The 25,691-nt window shown below is 39.9% G+C and overlaps 2 protein-coding genes across 3 annotated transcripts in view; one reads left to right on the forward strand and one right to left on the reverse strand.

Moving 5' to 3' along the window:
* The first annotated feature begins 35 nt into the window (after window positions 1–35).
* Window positions 36–25,691, forward strand: part of LOC129188182 (Golgi reassembly-stacking protein 2-like) — a 44,817-nt gene continuing 19,161 nt past the window's right edge. Inside the window, exons 1-9 of one of the 2 annotated variants that reach the window (XM_054788362.1) lie at window positions 36–9,032; window positions 10,694–10,774; window positions 10,944–11,147; window positions 11,265–11,351; window positions 12,810–12,940; window positions 13,032–13,110; window positions 13,189–13,294; window positions 13,510–13,587; window positions 15,816–16,174. In XM_054788362.1, coding sequence (XP_054644337.1) covers window positions 8,970–9,032; window positions 10,694–10,774; window positions 10,944–11,147; window positions 11,265–11,351; window positions 12,810–12,940; window positions 13,032–13,110; window positions 13,189–13,294; window positions 13,510–13,587; window positions 15,816–16,006 — 1,020 coding nt within the window. In that variant the 5' untranslated portion in view covers window positions 36–8,969 and the 3' untranslated portion in view covers window positions 16,007–16,174. Of the gene's footprint in view, window positions 9,033–10,693; window positions 10,775–10,943; window positions 11,148–11,264; window positions 11,352–12,809; window positions 12,941–13,031; window positions 13,111–13,188; window positions 13,295–13,509; window positions 13,588–15,815; window positions 16,175–25,691 lie in introns of those variants that run through there. The other variant, XM_054788363.1, reaches the window with a different exon arrangement.
* Window positions 18,503–25,691, reverse strand: part of tlk1a (tousled-like kinase 1a) — a 36,076-nt gene continuing 28,887 nt past the window's right edge. The window contains exons 19-22 of the mRNA XM_054788359.1: window positions 24,203–24,338; window positions 19,597–19,708; window positions 19,413–19,520; window positions 18,503–19,345 (exon numbers count right to left, since the gene is read on the reverse strand). Of these exons, the coding sequence (XP_054644334.1) occupies window positions 19,175–19,345; window positions 19,413–19,520; window positions 19,597–19,708; window positions 24,203–24,338 (527 nt within the window). The 3' untranslated portion in view covers window positions 18,503–19,174. The remainder of the gene's footprint in view (window positions 19,346–19,412; window positions 19,521–19,596; window positions 19,709–24,202; window positions 24,339–25,691) is intronic.

Raw genomic sequence — 25,691 nt, forward strand, 5'->3', positions numbered from 1 at the left:
TGTTCTTCAGTTATCATCAGTAGAACGTAGGAGAAAACCAGCTTTTTGTGAAAAGATGCATTTCAAGCATAACTTTCTCTTTGACACAATTTTTGTTTACTTTTACTATACCACAACATAAACACAAAAAAGGTTGTTTTACATCAAATAACAATTTATTTACAAATATAACACCATGAAATATTTACAATTTTCACATTTGGAACTAAACTGTGTGTGTGCACGTGTTAAAATTTCGTTAAATGCGTAACCTTCTGCACACTAGACTCCCCCATGCTCTTCCACTTCCTCCTTGCTGTCCAGTGTGTTTTACATGCAAATGATCCATGCCGAGCTTTTATCAAATGCACTTCTGCCACCTTGTGGCTTAAAAATGCTGTAAAAGTGACATCCATTAATGTGCAGTTGCGTCATCTCCTGTTTTTGCCTCTAACGCAAAAAAAAAAAAAGGTAAAACACATACAAATATGTCTTTGGGATTGGGCGTTCAGTTTTATAAAAACATATAAATACATCTTTGGTATTGAATGAGTTACAGACAATGGCAAAATGCATTGTTCCATTCTAGCAGACGTGAACTGACAACTGAATCAAGTAGGGATGCTCCGATCGATCGGCAACCGATTAGTATCGGCCGATTTCCATCAAAAAACACATGATCGGCAAGACATAAATATGACTCATGCTTGTGTGTCTTTCTGTAAATATGTTCCCTCGGGGAGCAAATAAAGTTTTAGCTTGGTGTGGGTTACGGCTGTTAGGGATTATTGTGCTTCATTCAAAGTTGCAATAAAAGCTTGTTGTTCCAGCAATCAAGTCTGGTTCATGCGCGTCCCACCCAACATTACAGTAACATTACTGCCACCTAGTGACCAATGTAGAACACTACATATAACAACAACGTCTTTGAATGCGTCCTCTAAATGCCTTATTAGTGTTTCACAGAACATCACCAGGTTTGGTGGAGACCTCAATCGTGGCAGGATAATAACAGGATAACAACCCATGTTCGAAAACACACAGGAAGTTGTTCATCTTGGTTTCTTGTGGCAATTTTTGGCGAAAACCAGTGGTTGTATTTCACCGAAGTAGTCCTAGGCACTTTGACCGCATGAGCCCAAATTAAAGCCGCTGATACTAGACAGACGAGCGATGTTATATTGCGAAGGATTTTAGACTGTTCCATGAGATGGGGGCGGGGCATGGCAACAAACTCTGACGAGCAATCGGCCAACACGCCACTAAACTGTGACAACGTTAAGAACTCAGTTCCACGAGGTCAGATCTTCATCATAATTAGTACAGATGACGAAGACCACACCGTGAAGCGATACGCAGCTCACTTCCTGAATTTGCCTCAGCGCCACCCAGTGGCAACAGGAAATGAAATGCATGCCCTCCGACTTATGTGAACCCTGAGTTGCTTGGCGGTGCGAGGGCCCGTCCAGCGCTGCTTGAAGTAGTCATGTGCAGATCGATACCGAAATAACGATACTTCCGATACTAGCTCTTCATGCTCCGAAATCTATTCTGAAATCAAGTATCGATACTTTTGATTCTTCGGTCATTTGAGGTCATGTTTTTCTGAAACGTTTTGTCTGTTGAAACGGAGCCATGTGGGGACCGTGAATAAGGTTTTTTTTACTTTTTATTGTTTGAAATACTTGGTTCTGTGTTTTTCTCTTGTTGTGTCTGACTTTGGCTATATTGTAAATCACCCCGCTACCTCAATATACTTCAACAAAATAAACAAACACATGACTTCCACTAACGATTAAATCATTCATTTATAGAAATTAACTATTTATTGGATTAATACATGAATCAAATGTCTTGTATTCGTTATGCTGTGATATGAAATACACGACTGTTTTAAATTTACAAAACACATTAGGTGAATTTGCAAAATATCAGTATTGGATCCGTATCGTTGAATTATAGTCAGTATCGGATCTGGACCAAAATCAGTGGTCACTACCTTGCAGCTTTAATATCAGTATTTGACTTCATTTAGCCTTTCTTTTGGCGCAAAAAATGCTTTGTTTAGGAAAAAAAAAGTGCGTAAAATTTGCTTTGAAGTGCATCTTTTTAGCCGTATTCAGCCACGAAACAGCATGATTTAGTAGTAAATATATTATTGATAAATTGTGAGTGAAGCTGTGAAATTCAAAGTGCGAAGTGGCGAGGGATTACTGTACAGCACACATGTACCACAATTTCGACATGTTTGTCCTTATATTTCGCTGGTCGTGGCTTTTTGGCAAGCAGTTGGGTTTCCCACTTTGTTCGGCGTGCCTTGAACGCACCGTAGCTGTGCACTGTGACCGGCTTTCTGCCTTTCCATCAGATAAATCACCAAGAGCGTACCTTGCCGATTCCTCCACCACTGCATCCATCGCACTTTTATCACTTTTAAGAAATGTATTATAAACTGCATTGGACTGTGCTGCTGTTTTAGCTTTCTTTATTTCCAGTGGAGCCTATTTGGCGGCTGTGCCTGGCTGCATTTTATTTTCGGACACCGCAGCGTGAGATGGACGGGCTGCCGCTTGTGTGGCCCATCCTCCCCCCGCCCCCACCAGACAGCGCTTTGTTTCACGGTTGAGCGCCGCGATCGTTACGAGCCTGCTGTCACTGGCTGCTTATTCACTGACACACAGCGCTGCAGGAATTTCACCACTCACACGAAAGCAGGGGCCACATCCACCCATTCATCATCTCTAATATCCAATTACAAATAATCAACTCCCCTCCAGCCGCTAAAATGTAGAATAAAAGAGAAGATGTGGGAGTTTGCATGATGCTGTGACTTGCGGCTGTGGAGGGCTGCCTGCTGATCACCAGACGGTGAAACGCTTAATGTCTGCTCCTGCACCCTCCATTTCTCAGCAGCCAGCCACCAGTCAAACCTCATTAAAGGAACACTAAGGAAAAACTGCTCTATTTGTTTATTCGCCTTTTTGTTCTCCCAGGTTCCTCTTGCAGTCACTCATTCAAAGCCGCTGCTGTAAATTTAAAAACATGCTTTTTTTTTTAGCAAACTAAGAAATCATGCTGTTTTGTGGTTGAATATGGCCTATTATTATGGTCACTAGGTGTCAGTAATGTTACACTGATGAGGCAATAGCCACTGCAGGAAGTCAGGTAGAGAACAGGAAGGACAAAAAGAACAACAATACAAACTTGTGAGTCTGCAGCAGGGGTGCTTGATGTGTGGCCCGTGGCTGTTTTTTTTTATTATTTTTACAAAAATATTAATTTAATTTTAAAAAACAGCACAAATTCAAATTCATTACTCTGCAGTAATATTATGAGGGAAAAATTACATCATTTTAGTAGCATTGTTGAAATATTAAAGAAAAAAGATTAGAAGATTTTTAAGTCATATGAGCAACAAACAAAACAAAATAAAATTCTCATTTTTTTAAAAATTAGGTACGGGAAAAAGTTACAATATTAGGGGAATATTACATGAAGAAAATGTACAAGTTGAAGTACTTGGAAAATTAAAAAAAACAAACAAGACAACAACAGCTGACATGGAAAAACAGCTGCAATTTAACAAGAATAAAGAAGAAAGGCATATTCTAACAAGAAAAAAAGGCTTAATTTTACGAGAATAAACTTGTAATAAAGGAAAAATAATGCCATTTTAGAAGAATAGCGGCGAAATATAAAATAAAAAATAAATAAATAAATAAATAAATAGTATGTTTTTTTTTAAGTCATGATATGAGAAAGAAACAAAAAAATAAAGTTGTAATTTTTGGAAATCTGCCTTGGGGAAGTGTTGTTATTATGGGAGTAAAGGCATAATACTATGAAAACAAAGTTGAAATATTTGTAAAATGTAAAAAAAAAATGGGTAAAAAAAAAAAGCAAAGAGTGAAGTTGATTTTAATAATATACTTTTTCACCTAATTTCTTAGCATATCTACATGTGTTGCTTTACTAAATATCAATAGAACTTCTTAGCATATCTACATGTGTTGCTTTACTAAATATCAATAGAACTTCTTAGCATATCTACATGTGTTGCTTTACTAAATATCAATAGAACTTCTTAGCATATCTACATGTGTCGCTTTACTAAATATCAATAGAACTTCTTAGCATATCTACATGTGTTGCTTTACTAAATATCAATAGAACTTCTTAGCATATCTACATGTGTTGCTTTACAAAATATCAATAGAACTTCTTAGCATATCTACATGTGTTGCTTTACTAAATATCAATAGAACTTCTTAGCATATATACATGTGTTGCTTTACTAAATATCAATAGAACTTCTTAGCATATCTACATGTGTTGCTTTACTAAATATCAATAGAACTTCTTAGCATATCTACATGTGTTGCTTTACTAAATATCAATAGAACTTCTTAGCACATCTACATGTGTTGCTTTCCAAATTATCAAAGTGGCAAAGTTGCATCCTTTCATTTTCTACTATGTGGCCCTCACTGGAAAAACCTTTGGACACCCCTGGCATATATTATGTCTTATTTATGTTTTATATGTCTTATTTTCTCTTCTTATATCTACTATGTGCCCTGCGATTGACTGCCGACCAGTCCAGGGTGTACCCCGCCTCTCATCCAAAGTCAGCTGGGATAGGCTCCAGCATACCCCCGCGACCCTCATGAGGATATCTACTATATTAGGTAATAGGAGTGTAAAGAAGGTGTTATTTCATGTCTAGAGGGCTCTAAGAATGTTTAAAAAATGTAGAGGATTTTCTATGTTCTATTAATGAAAATATTCTATTTATAAATAAGGAATCCTGCTTGGCGGAAACTGACTTATCTAAGTTGGGTCTGAAGCCAATTAACCACCAGAAACTAAGGATTACTCGTAGCAAAGTTTGTACAAACACTGCATACAACTCTGAAAATAGAAGCATTTTTTGTGCTAAAACAACATTGGCAGTGCCCTGGCTGGTCCACCGATACTATATACTCCTAAATTAGTTGCGCTTGGGGTTGTCATGGCAATAACAGACCAACTTTTCATTCTACATTAGCGAAATTGGCTACAAAAGTGCTTTTGAAGCTGTTGTTTAAAAGTACTGTTGTTACAGTTGAGTGTTTTAGAAAGGCCTTGCCAACATAAACATTGTTTTTAGCCTTTTAGAAGACTTTTAGGATAACTTCTCTCCCAAAACATCAGCTTCTGGCAGTGCATTGTTTAAAAAAAGCTGTCATAATTATGTAGGGTTATCTCATTTTTAAAAAACTTTACAGTGAATCCCCGCACATTTGCGAGTCAGCATTCAAAAAAAAGACTCGATTTGCAGACTTTGGGTGAAAAAATGTTTTGTGGTTTCTCCAGAAATAGGTCGTTTTCTCATGTCATTCACCGTGAGCGGTAAGCACATGATGATGTACAGTAGGTGAAATGTACAGCATGCTCTATATGCAGCACTGTTCAAAACATACCACGATGTTTACGTCTCTATGCTTCACCGACCATGATTTTTCATAAAGCTTGGAGATTTCGCACATTCTTTGCCAGTTCTTGAACGCACCATCGTTGTGTGTTGTGGACGCCAAATTTATTTTTTTTATTTTGGGTGTCTCGAACTGATGAATTGGATTTACATCATGTCCTAGAGGAAAAATCACTGTTTTTGTGCGATTCAGTTTTCACTGGACCCTTTGGAAGGAATTACGGTAATAATGAAAACTGAGGGCACTCAGTATTATTACATTTTTTAATTTATTTTATTTATAGATTTGATATATTATCATTTATATAGTTATTTGTAATATATTTTCATGATTTTATTTATTTATTGGAAAACTGGGAGCTAAATGTAACTCCCGCCCAAAGGACATGAGCTCCACGTTAGCGCAATGATGGATCCTCATGCTCTCATGGTCTAATGAATGGATGATGTGATGATGATGATGGTATTGACTGCAGGCTGCTCTAAGCCCTCCCCGCTTCCCTCCATTCATGTACGCAAACACCTGCACCCATTTAGCCTCACAGCTAATGCTGTTTATAACCGCCCACATGTAAAAGCAGCAGGGACGTATTTTTTGCATTATTCTTATCATCTAAGAAGTGTGAATATGGAAAAAATATCCCATTTCCTTAGCTGGATCAAGTCATTAAAGGAAAAGTGCACTTTTTGTTTTGCCCATGAACACACGTCTTTCTCCTTTCTCCTTTCTGTACGTTCTAAAGATATAAAAACATCTAAAAAGAGGCAGCTAATTCCTGCACGTAATGGGACACACCTATTCCACCTAGAAAGACCGCTTTTAAAACACCTCCAACAAGGTTTTATGGTTTCATGGCATGTAGTAACAGGTACATTCATGATGACGTGTAACACTTACAGTATTTGGCTGTATTTTGGTCATTTTAAGCATTAGCAGAACTTCCTTCCTGGGTGCATTGATTTCACATAGCAACATAGAAAGGAACGCTACTTTTCCAAACTCAAAAACAGAAACACAGCAACAATGCCGCTGTAGCTTGCAGGTCACATGATGTAAATGGAGCGTTGTTGGCGTGTTTTGGAGGTTTTTTCAGAAGGCTGACGTGCATTCTTTGCTCCCTCTTTTTATCTGTTTTTATATCTTTAGAACACACAGAAAAGAGAAAGACGTGTGTTCATGTCTCACATAAGAATTGTGGATGATGGGCAAAATTCCAAAAAAAGTGCAGTTTTCCTTTAAAATCCTCCTGGGGGATTATTATTACCTAACAAGCGAATCTCAGCGCTTTTACTGTATAAGACAAAGCTGAGGTGCAGGCATTTATTCCTTGAGCTGTACTGTACATGAACAGTACTGTACATGTACAGTACTACAATTATTACCAAAAGTTGGTAATAATTGATAAATATGTGATAATACAGGTAAAACATACAGCATGATGACTCCCTTTACTGGGAGTCATCATGCTGAGTCAGTCATCACTGAAGTGAATACTCCATTCATGCAAGTCACTCGACACACAAACTCAAGTCGTCATCAAGCACTCGTGAGTCAGTGACACTCGAGTGTTCATTGAGCACCCGTGAATCAGCACGCTCGAGTGTTTGTCTAACACCCGCGAGTCAGTGAAACTCGAGTCTTAGTTAAACTGTGAGTCAGTGACACTTGAGTCTTCGGTGAGCACTTGTGAGTCAGTCACATTCCAGTCTTCATCAAGCACCCATGACTCGAGTGTTTGTCAAACCATGAATCAGCGACACTCAAGTTTTTGTCGAGTACCTGTGAGTCAGTCAAACTCGAGTCTTTGTCGCGTACCCTCGAGTCAGTGACACTCGACTCTTCATCAGCCGTGAGTCAGTGACACTCGAGTCTTTGTCGAGTACCCGGAGTCAGTGAAACTCGAGCCTTAGTTAAACCGTGAGCCAGTGACACTTGAGTCTTCGGTGAGCACTTGTGAGTCAGTCACATTCGAGTCTTCATCAAGCACCCATGACTCGAGTGTTTGTCAAACCATGAATCAGCGACACTCGAGTTTTTGTCGAGTACCTGTGAGTCAGTCAAACTCGAGTCTTTGTCGCGTACCCTCGAGTCAGTGACACTCGACTCTTCATCAGCCGTGAGTCAGTGACACTCGAGTCTTTGTCGAGTACCCGGAGTCAGTGAAACTCGAGCCTTAGTTAAACCGTGAGCCTGTGACACTTGAGTTTTTGTCAAGTACAAGTGAGTCAGTGAAACTCGACTCTTCATTTAGCAGTGAGTCAGTGACACTCGAGTCTTTTTCAAGTGCCTGGGAGTCAGTGAAACTGTAGTCTTTGTCGAGTACCCTTGAGTCAGTGAAACTCGAGTCTTTGTTAACCCATGAATCAGTGTCACTTGAGTCTTTGTTGAGCACCCGTGAGTCAGTCAAATTCGAGTCTTTGTCGAGTGCCCATGAGTCAGTGACGTTCAAATCTCCATCAAGCACACATGAGTCAATGCCACTCGAGTGTTCGTCGAGCACCCACGAGCCAGTGAAACGAGCAAACCTTTGTTAAACCATGAGTCAGTGACACTTGAGTCTTCCTTGAGCATCCGTGAATCAGTCACATTCGAGTCTTCGAGTACTCCTCAGTCAGTGACACTGAAGTCATCAAGCACCCGTGAGTCAGTGAAACTTGAGCTTTTGTCAAACCGTGAATCAGTGAAACACGAGTCTTTGTCAACCCATGAGTCAGTGACACTCAAGTCTTCATTGAGCACCCGTGAGTCAGTCGGATTCGGGTCTTCGCAGAGTACCCATGAGTTCGTGACAATCAAGTCTTCGTCAATCCGTGAGCCAGAGACAATCGAGTCTTCCTCAACACGTGAGTCAGTGACACTCGAGTGTTTGTCAAGCACTCGTGAGTCAGTATCACTGGCGTCTTCGTCTGCCCGTGAGTTTGTTAAGCCTGCGCCCCGAGCGAGTGAACTGTTCGTTTAGTGGCGTCTGTGATGCAGCTTGGGCAGGAAGGGGAAAGGAGAGGTGTTTGAGCCGGATTTGTTGCTTTTTCCACTTGAAAGAAATGCAGTTAGAGTAACAACTACCCAATTAATGACATGTTTCCCGGTTTCCTTTTTTAATTTAGCTAGAGGTAGCAGGGGTGAGTAAGTGAATGAGTTAACAGAGACAAGTACCCGTGAGTACCGATTCTGGGGAAAAAAAAGTTTTGAACAATGCGTTCATGACTCGCCCATCTAGTATATGACGCCCAAAAGAAGTACGCAGAGCTTCCAGGTATATACAGTGTGTCTGCTGCGTTTACTGTGAGTTCATTCAGGGATGTGAATGATAGCAGACAGCAGACAGGAGCAGACAGGAGAGGAGACGAGTCCTCCCGGCCGGTACACCGGGTCCCTCGCAGAAGGCCATCGGCGTGACGGACCGGAAGTGCTGCCAGCCAACCAGGAACCACAATCATGAGCGTGGAAATGATCACACCGACTGTCGCCTACTTTTAAGTCCACTCCACTGCAGGCAAACTCGCTCCTCAGAGCTCCATGGGGGGCTCTTCAAGCATCCAGGTACCAGGTGGAGGAACTGAAGGCTACCATGTCCTAAGAGTAAGTTCTTCATTCGTCAGCCGGAAGGAATGTGCGAATTTCGAATGTTGTCTTGCTTCATTTGTGTTTCATGGACCTCTTCACACAGGAGGATATCTAGAGATACATTTATCCATGTGACTTCTGCTTTTCCCATACCTTTTTTTTCGCTATTGTGTTTGGAGCGTTCACGCACACCTGGATAAACGCGGATTACTTTTGTAAACTTCTGACTGGATGCAACTGCGGTGGGGTTTCCCCCCCTTCACAGTGTGTATGTACCAAAACAAAGACGATACGTTTTCATACGCTTTGTCACTTATTTTAGGACGTTTTGCTACCCGGTCAACTAATATCAGGTTTTTCGGTGCTGTCATGAAGGCGTCTTCGGCAGCGCCCTGATTTAAACTAGACTACCAAGATGCTTCAAGAATAACCGGTGTGGTGACTTGCCAGAGAGGGGAAGTATGCATTTACAGGCAATAATGATGATTTATTCACTCCTCTCTTGGGTAGTTTCTCATGTGAATGCAGTGCTACATTTTTATTGCAATTTTCTTACATTTCTAAAAGGATTTATCATGAAACTGGTCCATCTAATATACGTGAGCATATACGCCCAGAAACTTGCACAATTCATTAAAAAAATATTTTAAAAAATAAGTAAAAGAAAATACTGGCATTTTAACTTCTAATGTTAACGCAGTCACACTTGGTAGATAAACAAAGTAGTTCATTAATATTAACGATGGAACAATGGAAAATGTGTCCAATGACAGACTCCCCCCCCACCACCAAACCGACGCACTTTTTGACATCTGTCATATTTCTCCTGTAATTAAGAGTATATTTGACTTTGAATGTTGAGAAAAAATATTGTCGGTACTTAAACAATAAGATGTTGCAGCAAATTCATGGCTCGATTTGATACTGGTGTCACGGTTTGATATATTATTTTATTTTTACGTCTCTTTTTTTTTTAGCGCCAACTCAAAAGTATAAAAATAAATAGTATATAAATTATTTAATAAATAATCTATCAAAAATAAATAATTCACAATTCAATTCAACATGGCGATAAATATAATTACACATAATTCATCAAAACTTGTGCTCGTATATCCAACTATGTAGCGTTCATTATTTCCACGCTTCATGTGCACATCCAGTTTGCTATGAAATATTTCATTTAGAATATTTGGTTATCCAAATAGCAATACAGCCGAAGTCAAGGCCACAAGTATAAAACTTAAGCCATAAGAAGATTTTTTTCAATTTGTTCTAAAATAATAGCAGCAGTAACAAGTAAATGAAGAAAAACACGTTTTAGTAATGGAGTTTGGGGCGTGCACTTTCTTCAAACCTTTTTTGAAGGTTGTGCATGAAACTAGCCGCTACCACTGCAATGAGTGCTTTTATTGTACATACACACATCTTTCTGCGGACTTATTTTATCTGCTTTTTGGATAATAAAGATGAAAAGTCCGCTTTTGCATGCCGCTTGAGACGCCGCCTGCCGCCAGCCGCGGCAGGAGCCGCTGGTTGATGTCATGTGACATCTGTGCCATGGGTTGCAGTATGGTGTCATAGCGGTACGGATGCATGTATTGTTGCATCCCTTATGTCCGTGAATCTTGATCAGTTTAAGATAGCGTGGTTCTTTTTCTGTCCTTATTTTGCAGGTGCAGCAGAATTCTCCTGGTTTTTGTGCCGGACTGGAGCCATTCTTTGATTTCATCATCTCAGTGTGTGACACCAGGCTAGTAAGTTGAGTTGCTTGACAAGGGGGTGTGGCCATATACAGTAAACGGTGGAGCCCCGGCCTAAACTGCTTCTTCTGTCTGCTTCGAATTGTAGTGAATTTGTTTTTTGTTTTTTTTTTTACGGTAAAGTCAGTAAAAAGTGGTGCATGACGGAGATGTGTTGTGACAGAACAAAGACAGCGACACCTTGAAAGCGTTGCTGGAGAGGAACGCGGAGAGACCCGTCAAGATGCTGCTGTACAGCATCAAGACGCTGGCTGTGAGGGAGGCGGCGGTCACGCCCAGCAGCATGTGGGAGGGCAGGGGGCTGCTCGGAATCAGCATCCGCTTCTCCAGCTTCCAAGGAGCGAGAGAAAATGTCTGGCATGTCTTGGTTAGTAGTAGTACTAGTAGTAGTAGTAGTAGTAGTAGTAGCAGCCCTGCATTTGCACTTGCATGTGTGAAAGATATTTACTTACTAACTTTTAAATGAACTTCTTGGTGTGTCCAGGAGGTGGAGCCAAACTCCCCTGCAGCTGTGGCGGGCCTCCAAGCCAACACTGACTACATCATCGGTGCAGACACTTTCCTGGACAAGGTAGCCATTTGATTGGGATATGAATATCATCATATTGCTGTATTTTTTGGATGAGATATCATTAACCCTGACGTTCATTCATCTATCGCTATTACATAATAGGTAATAATAGATCATTGCTTAGTCTACATCCTGATTTACTTCCACATCGTAGAATGTTTCTGTCGGCTTTTTATTCCCGTGTTTAATCTTTTTTCATTCATTTTAAAATCTGCTTATTTAACATTATTTTCAATACATTATTATTATATTATTTTTGGTATTTTTGTTATTTGAATTTTTCTATTATCTTCTTGACTTCTTTCAAAATTATAAAAAATAATTTATTAAAAATTTAGAATTTAACCAAATTATTTTTTTGAAATGTCATTTGTTTTTCATTTCAAATGAAAATAATTTAATTAAATGAAAAACAAATCACATTTCAAATTAAAATCATTTTAAAATTCAAGATTTATACTTTTTTTTTTTCAAGTGACACATTATTTTAAATCTGTAGTTGTACCAGAAAGTTATTCGATTTAAAAAAAATATTTTTTAAAATGCTGGATCAAAAGAAGTAGGCCTATTAATTAATTCCAAATATACGGTAAATATCATTCATCCAAATTTTAAACAATAATTATTTTTAAAACATTTTCTAAATATTATAAATATGATTAATCTGTATTTTAAAAAGGTTTATTAAAATTTCTTATATTAGATATGGGTCGTCTATATTTTCAAAATAATGAAATGAATATAAATGTTAAATTAATATTTTATATTGTTAAATAGAATTAGAAATATACTGTAAATCTGTATTTTTAAAAAAAGTATTTTAAAAAGTTATTCTAAATACTATAAATTATTCTGCATTTGAGAATGCTTAATAAAAAATATTCTAATTATAACTGGTTAATCTATATTTAAAAAAATTATAAAATATAAAACGTAAATATAAATGTTGATGTTGAAATGTTGAAAAAATGAAATGAAGCATGAAAATGAAACGTTGAAAAGAAAATTATAAATATGTTTAATCTATAATTTAAAAATAACGTAAGAAAATTATGAATATTGTAAATATGTTATATTTATATTTTAAAAATAATCATGTAAGAAAATTATAAATATTACAAATATGTTGAATCTATATTTTTAAAACAATCTTTGTAAATCTATAAATATAAAATATAATCTATATAAATATTAGAAATATGTTGATTTAATATTTTTAAAATAATCATGAAATTCATTATATTATATTATAAATATGTTGAATGTAAAAAAAAAATATATGTTGAATGTAGTTTTAAAATAATCATTAAAGCCTATTAATTATTATTAGAAATATGTTGAACCTATTTTTAAAAAATTCTGAAAGAAAATGAATGATAAATATTGCAATTGCTGTTTTTTTCCCACGGCTGAATAAGTCGTCTGTCTATGAGTACACATGCCTGTGTGTTGAAACAGATGAATGATCTCTCCATCCTCATCGAGTCCAATGAAGGGAGGCAGCTGAAGCTGCACGTTTACAGCACGCACACGGGCGACTGCCGCGAGGTGCTCATCACACCAAATCGCTGCTGGGGGGGAGAGGGCAGGTATGCCAGTCTCCATGGAAACAGCACTCCTTCATTTTGGGGGATGTCGCTGGCTGATGTGAATGATGAGCTGAGGTTGTCGTCTGTGCAGTTTAGGCTGCGGGATCGGCTACGGATACCTCCACAGGGTGCCCACCACCAAGCACAACCACTTTTCTCCACCTGGGGACGTAAGGAAGTGTTTGACATGAGCACGTGTTCAAAAAAAGCCAAACGTGATTGACTGAGAGAAGAATATCAATTCCCAGGAGGCTCTCACTGCTGTCGTTGCAACTCTTCCGGTCACGGCGTCCACTGAACAGGCTGGCGCTGCCTGCTCAGACCCGTTTTCTGACCTCATCAGCGTTCGGACAGGTGCGCCCGCCACTGTCAAGTCTCCCATTTTTCACCTGGGAACCACCGTATGCGTCCCGTCTTTCCCTGCCTTTAAGGGACTGATTACAACAGTTGTGGAAGATGAGAATTTCCCTCATTTTTCCCGTACATTTCCCTTGTTTCTGTGTTGACAGGTATGCCCTGCTGCTAAAAGATGATATAATAGTAAATATTAACATGCAGCTTTGTCTCAGATGCAGACGTTCATGCTGACCCCCTCATCTCCTCACACTGTGATCAGCAGCCTTCAATCCATCCTGCAGCAACACCAGGTTGGTACTTTCAATGGGTTGTATGCGTCAAGCACGGCTGTCCAAACCTTCTTCCAATGAGGGCCACATACTGAAAAAATGAAAGGATGCAACTTTGCCACTTTGTTATTTTGGAAGATATATATAGTTCAAGAAAAAAAACATCTCATTTCTGTCATGGAGGTGAAAAAGCCTATTATTATCAACTTGGCTCTTTTTTTCCTCCGTATTTTTGCTGTTCATTTTTAGTTTCCAAATTTACCAACTTTCTTCTTGAATAACCTTCATAAATTTTCTTCTCGTAACATGACTTTATTCCCAATATGTATTTGCTAAAATGCCGTGTTAAATAAAATGGACATGTTGTTTCATCTGTATTTCAAAAAGGGATGAAAGAAAATTGATTATAAATCAATCTGTATTTTAAAAATAATTACAATTTTAATTATTAGAAGGGATTCATCCGTGTTTTACACATATTAAAGAAACTTAATTATAAATATTAGAAATGTTGTAAATATGTTGAATCTATTTTTTGGTAATAATTATGAAAGAAAATTCATTCTAAATATGTTGAATTTATATTTTAAAGTAAAAGAAAATGTATAAATATTAGAAATGTTTAAAATTTTGTAAATAACTACTCTATAAAATAATAAATGTTTGATCTTTATTTTAAAATTAAAGAAACGTAATTGTAAATATTAATAATATTCATCCGTCGATGCAACGAGGACCATCTAATCATCCTTATAGTTTGGCTTGGTGGGTCCGCAGATGGCTACTCAGGCCAATTTGCGCCCTAAATAGTCTCTGGCAGTGTGGACAGGGGATACTGGCAGCTGCTACAGGGTTGGCAGACCTTGCCTTCCTGGCCTGCCGTTTTACAGCCAACGCAGTCCTGGTGGCCTCGCTTACTATGGCACCCTTGTGAACAGCTGTTTGCCATGCTCCTCTGTCTTGGGCTGTCTGCTCCCATGTGTCGTGGCTGATGTTAAGACTTCAGTGCGGCTTTTAGCGCGTCCTTGTAGCGCTTCTTTTGGCCTCCCTGAGAGCGTCTTCCTTCCTGAAGCTCGCCAAACAGAAGTTTCTTTGGAAGTCGCCTGTCCGACATGCGATCTACATGTCCTGCCCAGCGGAGCTGAGACTGCATCAAGATGGTGTGAATGCTGGGCAGGTTTGCACAAGTGAGGACCTCAGTATCTGGGATCCTGTCTTGCCACTTGATGTGAAGAAGTTTTCTGAGACAGGTGGTGTGGAAGTGGTTCAGTTTCCTGGCATGACAATGATATACTGTCCATGTTTCACAGCCATACAGCAAGGTGCTGAGAACCATGGTCCTGTACACCTTGATCTTGGTCATAATCGTGATTCCTCTCCTGTTCCACACATTTTTGTACAGTCTGGCAAAGGCTGCGCTTGCCTTAGCAAGTCTGGCGTTGACTTTGTCGATGACAATGTTTCTGGAGAGTGTGCTTGTGTAATTGTAAATATTAGAAATATGTTGAATATTTTTTTTTAAATAATTATGAATTGTAAATTGATGTTAAAATGTTTAAGCAGTATTTTTAAATGAAAGAAAATAAGTGACGCATTCATAGTCTGTAAATAAAGACAATTAATTATAAATACTAAATGTTTAATTATTTAAAAAATAACTATAGACTCACTCGGAGAGTGCAGACCCCCGCAAAGCGCCATAGTTCCCCCCCATATTGTGATTCACACCAAAATAATCCTACATCTTTTGGACCAGTCTTGGATGTTTTGTAGAACCTGTTGTATTTTTTGCTCTGACCATTTATTGTGGAGTTATATGCACAAATGCTGAAAATCTCACAATGTTAAAGAATCCTTTAAAAAATTCCTGGATCGCCCCCCCCCAAAACGTAAAGAGTTCTTCCGTATCCCATTTCCAACAATTCCTGAAAATGTCATCCAAATGCATTCAGAACTTTTCAAGTTATTTTGAACACAGATAAACGCTGGCAAAAAAACACAACTTCCGCACTGCGCTTGGTGGAGGTAAAAATGAATTTTAAATATTAGAAATGTTTATGAGTATGATGCCGTGTAGGTCAGCATTCAAGCACAATAACATGAAATACAAGTAGTTTAGTTTGCAGCCGTACCTAGTAAATGGATTGATCCTCATTCCTGAAAGTCACACATTGCGTCTTTAGAGGTGGACCTGATCATTCTTGACTTGTAATGTAAATGTTTTCAACGGCTTTCGTCTCTTTCCTCAGGTCTTCTCCCTTCCAAGCAACCCCCCCCAGTTTGCGAATCCACTGTGCCTTCACCCCCCCATTTTCCTTCCACGCTCCCATGCTCCCATGCCCCCATGGATGAAACTCCTCCCTCTTTGGCTTCGCCGAGCCAAACAGTGCCGTCGGTGACCAGCAGCCACTCGGTCCGAGTGTCTGTTGACTCGACTTAGCAGGGGACGCCTGCTACTTTCACAATGCAGAGGACTTTGTGGGGGAGGTTGGGTCACATGGCCACGTTGCAGAGTCAGACTCGTCCAGTCGTGTGAAAAGGTTATCAAATGGAGGTTTTTGATGTTGTAAAAATATATTCTTACCTTTATTAAACATTTTTATGTCAATTTGTTTTGTACTTGTACTTATGTAGTACTCCCTGAAGCCACCGAGTGGCAGTATACAAACTACAGTAGCGGTGGTCCTGGGGTTAGGAAGGATTTGGATTCCCAGACTGCCGTGGAGTGGCGTCAGAATTTATGCCCAAATGCAATGCGGACTTCCTGTACATCCCGGCCACATTGAATTCAATGTTACTCACCTTTAGCGGGTTACATAGCAGTTGCACTCCATAAACAATGCACGGTTAGTCAGTCAGCACCGTGTGGGGTGGTTTGTTTGGGTACTTGATTTAGCCAAACAGTACAGCGGAAGGCAAAGTTATGGGCAATATTGTACAAAAAAAATCGTAGCAAACAAAAACCGAGGTTTGACTGCAAGAATGAAATGAAAGAGCAATAAAAAGAGAGCAAGCTCTTACTTTTTATCCCCGTGGTTGTCTTGCAGGCATTCCTGCCTTCTTAAAATATCGTCCCAGGCTAGTCGCCTTCTCCTCCCCACATCTCCTTGTAACAGTGCACCGAATACATGACCCCTCTGGCATTTAATCGTCTTTATCTTTAATCAAGCGGCCAATATTGGCAGGTGCCTCCTCTTGCTGAGCTTTTGATGCTTGGTTTCACTTCCAGTGAACTAATAAGCAGTGTTATTCTTCCTCCCAGCAGGAGGCGCACACACACAGTGACGTCTCATGCTCCCAACTAGCCTCATGTTGTTGTTCTGAGGCAACGCCTTCCACTCCTCCACAAGTGCTACACGCAGTTCTGCAGTTCTGCCAGGTCACGTAGGGGTGCACCACGAGCATCCAGTCGCTGCTTCAGCTGGTCCCAGATGTGCTCTATAGGTCAGGGGACATTGCCATATCATTTGAGGCACTCTGACTTCCTGAAGTCGAGCTGTCACAATTCTGGCACGATGTGGTGGCGCATCATCCATGAAAGTTGGTGTGCTGGCAGATTTGGGGGACGATGATGGGTTCTATGCCATCTCTGAGGTAAGAACGCGCAGTGACTGAGCCATCCACAATCACCAAATCTGTTTTGCGCCGACTGGTGATGCCTGCCCAGACTGTTGCATCTCCTCCACCAAAGCAAACCCTGGGGACCATGTTGACTTCGCTCACCCTGCCTTCTCTGGTATCGCTGATGACCATCATTTCTGTGCAAGGTGACCCAACACATCAGTGAACAGGATGGTAGACCACTGCTGCATTGTCCAGGTCACAACGGTGTCCTGGTGTCAGCTGCAACGGTCGTCCGGCATTCGAGCCAAAGCGGTGGAGTCGTTTGCAAATGGTTTGTCTGGAAACCATAGTACCCTTCACTTCTCGTAAACAGGCTTGCAGCTGACAATAGCAGCTTTTTCTACCCCCAGAATGTTGAAATTGCTGCCACATCGGAAAGGGTTGTCTTTTTGTATTTTTTGGCATTGCTCCAATATATACTGTACACAGTGAGACCATTACGTGGAAAACACAAAGCGAGGTGTGTCTATCACCTCAATACAATTGCCTCCCGATCCCACCTTATGTATGAAACCCACTGAGGACCTCACAATATCCCGAACTTATTGTGAGTAGTGTATTTTGACTTTATGCTTGTCAAGTTAGTGCTGATTTTTCCAGCTTTTCTGGGTTTTTTTTATTTCCCAAATATTTCAATTTTCTTTTAAAATAATCTTCATAAATTTTCTTCTTGTTATAAAATTACTTTTTTCCCCAACTCAATCTTCCAAAACTTTATTTTGTTTGTTTGTCACAATATTGCGACTTAAACTCTCACCTACTAAAATGACATTTTTCCCAAAATTAGGAATTTGTTGTTTTGAAATTGCAACTCTTTCCCTCATTGGAATACAACTTTATTCTCATAAAATTACATCTGGGGTTTTTCCCCCCCTATTTCTGCAGTCCTTTAAAAAAATTTTTTTTTATTTTTCCAACTATTTAAACTTTATTCTCGTAATCCTGACTTTATTCCTGGAATATTTTTGACTTTATTGTTGTAACATAACTTTTTCCGCAACCTAATTTTTGAAAAATTACAACTTTATTCCTTGTTTTGTTTTTTTCATAAAATTACAACAAAAAAAAACCATCATTTTCCTTTAGTATTTCAACTTCATTTACAATATTCCATTAAAATTACAACTTTTTCGTTAGATGACAACTTTTTTCTCTTAATATTTAGACTTTATTCTTGTGAATTTACCGCTGATTTGTAAAAAAATGTTAAAATTAAATTTCTTTCTTGTTAAATTCCATTTTTAGAATACCACACCTGCAGTAGGTGATGTACAAACAAGGCTCTACCAAATAGTTCACTTGGGGGGGCGGGTAGGGTGGGGGAACATTTCCTGTCATTTATTATTGACTCTTAAGTGGAACTATACAATTTGTACCCGAAGTGAAATATACAGCCCTTGAAAAAATAAGAGCGAGAAAAGCAGCAAAATGAATCCACTGAAAAAGGCTTGTGGACATTTTCACGCTTTGTACACGTCACTGCTGCATTTGAAAATTCCAAAGACAAACATGTACAGTATATACTTTCCAAATGTGTTAATATTCCTGCATAGGATGGGATGCCACAGTTCTACGTTTGGTTACTTTGCTCCTCGTATGCTACACGTTACATTCTCATGGCTAACAAACTCAAAACTTCAAGCCTAACAAGAAGAAAACATGAAATCAACAGTGAGATCTTGATTCACATCTAGCAGCTCAAGCATTTCACCCTGGCAGGGCTGTGAAACCAAAACATGAACAGCAGGGTGCCTCCCTCATCCATCTGCAAGCTTTCAACAGTGTCTCACTCACGTTTTCTTCAAGCTACGGAGTCACTTTCAGTGCTTTTATCCGCTCCTCACGGCGGCTGACTAGCCCATGTCCTGTATTTTAGAAAAAAAAAAAAACATCTCGTCACTGTCCATCCACAAGTCACCTCGCTCCCTCCTGCTGCTTGCTGGCCCTCAGAGAAGTTCTCCATGGGTGTGTCACAGTATCAGTATCAGTAAGAGATGATGCTGGAGGAGGCGGGTCCTGAGGCAGCTGCGTTCATCTGGAGGTTCCCCGAGGAGCTCGATCTTCGTATGTGAGGGAGTAGATAGGGGTCACTTCCCATCTGGTGGACGTCACTGCGATCCTCCTTCCTGTACGCCAGGCAGCGCCTTATAAAGGCCTGGAAGGGGAGGAGAGGGATGAGGAGATTACTTTGAAAGTCAGGATGAATTGTGTTTGCAACCAACCTTAGCTTCATTGCTGGAAACAGGCTTGACGGGGAACTGGACGTCGGTAGCTTTCAGGATGGTGTTCTCCTGCAGGATGTCCTGCTGAGACTGATTGTGGCCAAATGGCTGAAGAGGAGGAACAATTGCTACTTTTATAGATCCAAAAAAAAGGATTGGTCTGGCCTTGTGCTGTGCTCCTTACCTTCCTTCCATACAAACACTGGAAAAAGATGACACCCACAGACCACACATCCACCTTGTTGGAGATCTTTGGAGGCTCTTTCCCGACCACGAAACATTCAGGTGGCAAGTACCTAAAAAACACCAAGCAGGAAAAGTATACACTAAGTGTCGATACCGTAGATCCTCGCACATTCGGCATTCACAGCCCAGAAAGCACATCTCATTCACTTTGAGTCACCCCCCAGTGTCCAAACTATGGCTTGGGGCCAATTGCGGCACGCAGCTTTTTTTTTTTTATTGGCCAGTGGTGCATTCTAAAAATATAATTTAACCCAAAAACGTACAAGAATAAAGTCATGATATTAAGAGCAAAAGGTCTCACTCACGTCATTTTAGTAGCATCAACTCAGAATGTTCAAGAAAGACATTTTTTTGTCATTTTTGGAAAATTAGGATGCAGAAAAAGTTATATTGTTACGACAACAAAGTCAGTAACAAAGATGAATATTTGGAAAACAGCAGAAATGAAAACAAAAACCAGCAGTAATTTTACAAGAATAATGTAAAAATATTAATTTTAAAAAAGCCATATTCCAACGAGAAAAAGTGGCAATTTTATGAGAGTACATTTGTAATATTATTATGAGGAAAAATAATGTCATCTTAGTAGCATAGACTTGAAATATTAAAGAAAAATGTGTTTTTGTTTTTTAAAGTGATAATTTTATGAGAAACAAAACACAACAAAAAGTATTTTTTGGAAAATGAAGTTATAGGAAAAGTTCTATGGAAATAGTCATAAATTTATGGGAACAAAGTCATAACATTAGTAGGACTTTATGAAACCGTATTATTTTTTCCAAATTCCATTCTGTTTTGTTTTTATTTATATTTTACACTTATTTTTACCAGCATAGTGTGTGTGAATATTGGGTTAGTGAATAAAATGTCCATTAATTAAATGCAGAAAGACCTTACATTTATTGATGCGATACATCATTGGCCAATTTTGTCCGGTAATGACAAATGGATGTATCTTAGCTAGCTTTTCTAATGGGATGTCAGCCTCTGCACACAGCCCCTGTTTCTAAAAAATCTTCAACAAACTGTAATGGCCGTGCTTTTGATTAAGGAAGATGTAGTCACAGATGCAATTCAAACTGCACATTTAGGATATTTTTTATGACATGCTTATTTTGTTCACACAGTTGGGGCAAACAGTGCTCTTATTTTGAAGGCTGCAAGTGTGTTCTTGGGTTCCATTTGTGTTGAGAATGTCTGTTTACGGCTAAGATGAGCTGCGTGCAAGAATAAACGTGCTTCTCGTCTTTTTTTCCCCCCACTCAGAACCTGCACATAGTCATCGGGCATTGTAAAAGGCTCCTTACGTTACAGCGGTAAAACACAGCGTGGTGAAAATATACTCATCCGGTCGGAGTCGCACACAACCAACCGCAATAGCATGCTAAACTAAGCTAACCCAGCTAGCTTCCGTTCACGCTCCGTAAGAGGAAGTTCCAACTTTCGCCGGTGTTTATGGCCATTTCAACCTGTTTTGTTGACATTCCACCACGACTGAGCCACCCGCCGGAAAAACACAAACACTCCTTCTCACGATGACATTCATTTTCACAGTATGTCAATTTCCACCTGACATTAAACAGTAAATTCTGTTTTTATTGGCCAATAAATTACATTATGAGAAGAAAATTTACAAAGATTAATTTTTTTTTTTTTTTTTTTAAAAAAGCTGAAATATTTTTTGGGGGAAAAAACAGCAAAAATGGGAAAAGCTGCTGTAATTTTTACAAGAATAAAGTCATGATATTAAAAAAAAAAAAAAAAGTATCATTTTAGTAGCATAAGGTTGGAATGTAAAAGAAAGACATTTTTTTAAAGTCCTAATAAACCACCCAACAAATAAAGTGGCAATTTTTGGAAAATTAAGGTACGGAGAACACCCATCCATCTTCCATGCTGATTCTCCTCACTAGGGTCGCGGGTACGCTGGAGCCTATCCCAGCTACAAAAAGAAGGTGGAGGGATACTTCCAGGACAACAACCCGCAACAGATGTGGAGGGGAATCCAGGCCCTAACCAACTATAGAAGCCAAGTCCCGCCCCCCTCTTCCTCCATGAACAGCAACAACCTGGCAGAGGAGCCAAATACCTTTTTTGCCTGGTGTGAGACCACTGCCACACATACCCCCACAGCCACCACCCCTTCCCTCCCGCGATTCCAGCACCTCACATCTTTTCCTCCAGGAGCAAGAGGTGAGGCAGAACCTCACAGTGACATCTATGAAGGCTGCGGGACGGGACAGCATCCCAGGAGTGGTGTTAAAAGCATGTGCAGATCAACTTTCAGGCATCCTCACAAAACTTTTCAACCTCTCCCTGATGCACGCCACCGTTCCTACCTGCCTAAAGGCCTCTACCATCATCCCCATCCCCAGGAAATCCACCATATATGGCCCCAACGACTACAGACCCATCGCCCTGACATCCGTAATCATGAAGTGCCTGGAGCGATCAGTAGCACAACACATCGGAAACCGCCTCCCTACCTCCTTCGACCCTTACCAAACCGGTCCACGGAGGATGCCATCGTCCTTACACTTCGCACTGAACCATCTGGAGAACAAGGGGAGCTACATGAGCATGCTCTTCATGGATTTCATCTCTGTGTTCAACACAATCATCCCGAAAATTCTACATAACAAACTGCTCCAACTGTAGATCCCACCCACCCACCTGCAACTGGATAACAAACTTCCTGTCAAACCATCAACAATCTGTGAAACTGGGCCCCTCCCACTCCTCCACACTCACACGCAGCACAGGTTCACCACAATACTGAGCCCCCTACTCTACGCCCTGTACATGACTGTTCTCCAACCCACCCCACAAACAGCATTATTACTGTAAATATGCAGATGACACCACTGTTGTGGGGCTCATCCACGAGGGGGACGAGGTGGAAATGCTGTCAAACTGGTGTGCAAGAATCTGAGACTGAACGTCCAAAAAACAAAAGAACTTATACTGGACTTCAGGAAGCACAGACAGGCTCACACCCCTCTCCTCATTAACAGTATACAGGTGGAAGTTTTTGGGCACGCACATGTCTGTCGACCATTCCTGGACCCCCAACATCAAGGCCCTGGTGAAGAAGGCTCAGCAGTGGCTTCACTTCCTGCGTGTCCTAAGGAAGTACAACCTAGACCAGAAGCTGCTGCTGGCCTTCTACCGCTTGTCGGTAGAGTGTGCGCTCACGTACTGCTTGAGTGTGTGGTACACGGGCTCCACAGCAGAAGGCTTATGGAGAGGGTTATGAAAATTGCCCAGAAGATCATTGGCTGCCCTCTGCCTACCCTGGAACACCTGTCCACATCCTGCTGCCTGAGAAGAATAAAGGACAGCAGACCCCACACACTCACACCTTTGACCCTCTGGGAGATGCTTCAGGTCAATCAATTCCTGCACCAGTAGGCTGACAAACAGCCGCTTCGCCTGAATATCCGAACTGCCAACATCAACGGACTCACACACACACACACACACACACACACACACACACTGATACCTATGGACAATTTAAGTTGCCAATTAACTTCACATGCACTTTTTTTGGAATGTGGGAGGAAACCCGAGTACCCAGAGAAAACCCACGCACTCACTGGGTGAATATGCAAACTCCACACAGAGATGCTCAATAGAGATTCGATCCCAGATGTTCCCAATCTCCTGACTGTGTGTCCAACATGCACTGTGCGGCCATGTTTTACGAGAGCAATGTCAAAATATTATGGTAATAAAGTTAAAAAAAAAAAATTACAAAATGTAAATGACAAAGATTATTTAAAAAGAAAGATAAAATATTTCGACATTCTTTCCCACCTATATGACAAAGCAGAGGTGCATTTTTTTCTTGAAATACTGTATATACAATTTATATATACAGCATATCTACACGTGTTGCTTTACAAAATATCAAAGTAGCAAAGTTGCACCCTTTCATTTTTCACTATGTGGTTTGAACATCCCTGCCCTATGTCAATATTAATACAAAGTGGTAACACAGCTGAACATACATGTACCAAAAAAAAAAAAAAATCTTACAATTTTTTTCAAGGTTTTTACATGACTATGCTTCACTAATAATGTTTTTCCCTCAAGCGTTGAGATTTTCCACTTTGGCAGCCTTTGAACAGACCATAGTTGTGTGCTCTCCCATTCCATGTGTTGATGGGTCATCTTCCATTATCATTGATTAGTGGTGAGCAGCTATACATTTTATACTTGAAATGTGTTTAAACAGTTGTGAGGCTTATTTAGGGATTAAACCTGGATTGTGTCGCCAGTTAACAATGACAATTGAAGAGAGAAAGGGAAGGTTCTGGAACTGAATCTCATCTAATAATTACAACACACTCACTTTTTTTTTGCAAATGTTAATCCAAAATCGTAGGAAAACGTCAAAGTCAAGCTAGCAGGAAGGTTTGGAGAGGGAGGAGTGAACCATATGCCAAAAATAGAAATTTTTATGGATGTATCAATTACTCTCATTTTTCTTTTATTCTTAAATACATGGACATGTGTGCCTGTGAGCTAATTCTTCTCACCAATACGTTCCTGCGCCCTGTGATGTCAGGTCCATCCCATCCACGCCGTAGTTGTCATCGTCCATGATTTTGGATAAGCCAAAGTCGGTGATTTTGATTTCGCCACAGGCGGTGCCGTCCACCAGCAGGATGTTACCTAAACAGGAATGCAGGCAGTCAGTGGCAAGCTTATAATTACTTAATCATGATAACTAATCATATCTCTGGAGGTATGTTCCCAATCAATTTAAATGTGACATGAAACATTGATGTCATGCCACTGGGCATCTTCCAAGTTGCTGAACAAAATCAATAATACAGTAATCCCTCATTATGGCGGTTAATTGGCTCCAGACCCGACCATGAAAAGTGAACTTCCACCAAGTAGGATTCCATATTTATAAATGGCATATTTTTGTTATGGCATAGAAAACCTGTTCACAACCTTCTAAATACGATTATTATTATTATTAGAGCCCATTATTAGAGCCCTCTAGACATAAAATAACACCCCTATAGTCATCTTTACACTCTATTACCCAATATAGTAGACATAAGAGAAAATAAGACATTTAAGACATAAATAGTGACTTGTGCTTGTGTGTGTTGCAATAAAGTCTTCTGGACGTGTATACAGGAAGTGACGTCGTGGGGTTCAGAGTTGAGTTTTAGCTGGATTACTGACGCAACAGTAGCCCATGTTCTTGATATGATGATTATGTTGTTATTGTGCCTGTTGTGAGATCATTTAAAGCTGCGATAAATGCCTGTTGCGGTGATCAAGTGCTTGTCTCACTGAACAATTACTGACACCTAGTGAGCAATGTAGAATACTACATTCACAAGTAGAATGCGGCTTTGTAATTCTTTGTATTTGTATTTTAGTTTTAGACATTTTTATAAATGACAATGCTTAATTTTGGCAGAAAAACATTTGATCCAATATGCATTTTTTTTTTACTCATAATTGGCCATGTTCAACCACAAAACAGCATTTATCAATTAATATATGTATGAAAAAACGTGATCAGAGTGAATCTGCGAAATTCGACCTGCGATGTGGCGAGGGACGACTGTACCAGCTTATATGATCTTATAGGATCTGCCGGAGGAGATGGACGAAGTGTCCAGGGACAGGAAAGATTGGACCTCCTTGCTTAGGCTGCTGCCCCCGCAACCCGATCTCGAATAAGCGATAGATAGATGGATGGTAAAAGAAGTTAAATATATTTCAAGGAAAAAAAATGCATCTCAGCTTTGTCATATCGGTGAAAAGCCGTATTACCGTAAATCCCGGTGTATAAGCCACACGTGTCCACGTCATAAAGTGGCACATTGTGGCGCGCATGAGCCCGTGAGGACCAGGCAGCTCTTTATTTGACAGGAGCCAATCATGAGCTCGGAAAAAACTCACGACAAGCTTGTCAACCCATTGGGAAAGGCAGTCATAACAGGCTGACTCACGGTTTCATCTTACAAACACTAAAATCATCACACAGCAACTAACACT

The sequence above is a fragment of the Dunckerocampus dactyliophorus genome, chromosome 9 (genome assembly GCF_027744805.1).
Source record: "Dunckerocampus dactyliophorus isolate RoL2022-P2 chromosome 9, RoL_Ddac_1.1, whole genome shotgun sequence".
In the NCBI taxonomy this organism is placed as follows: Eukaryota; Metazoa; Chordata; class Actinopteri; order Syngnathiformes; family Syngnathidae; genus Dunckerocampus; species Dunckerocampus dactyliophorus.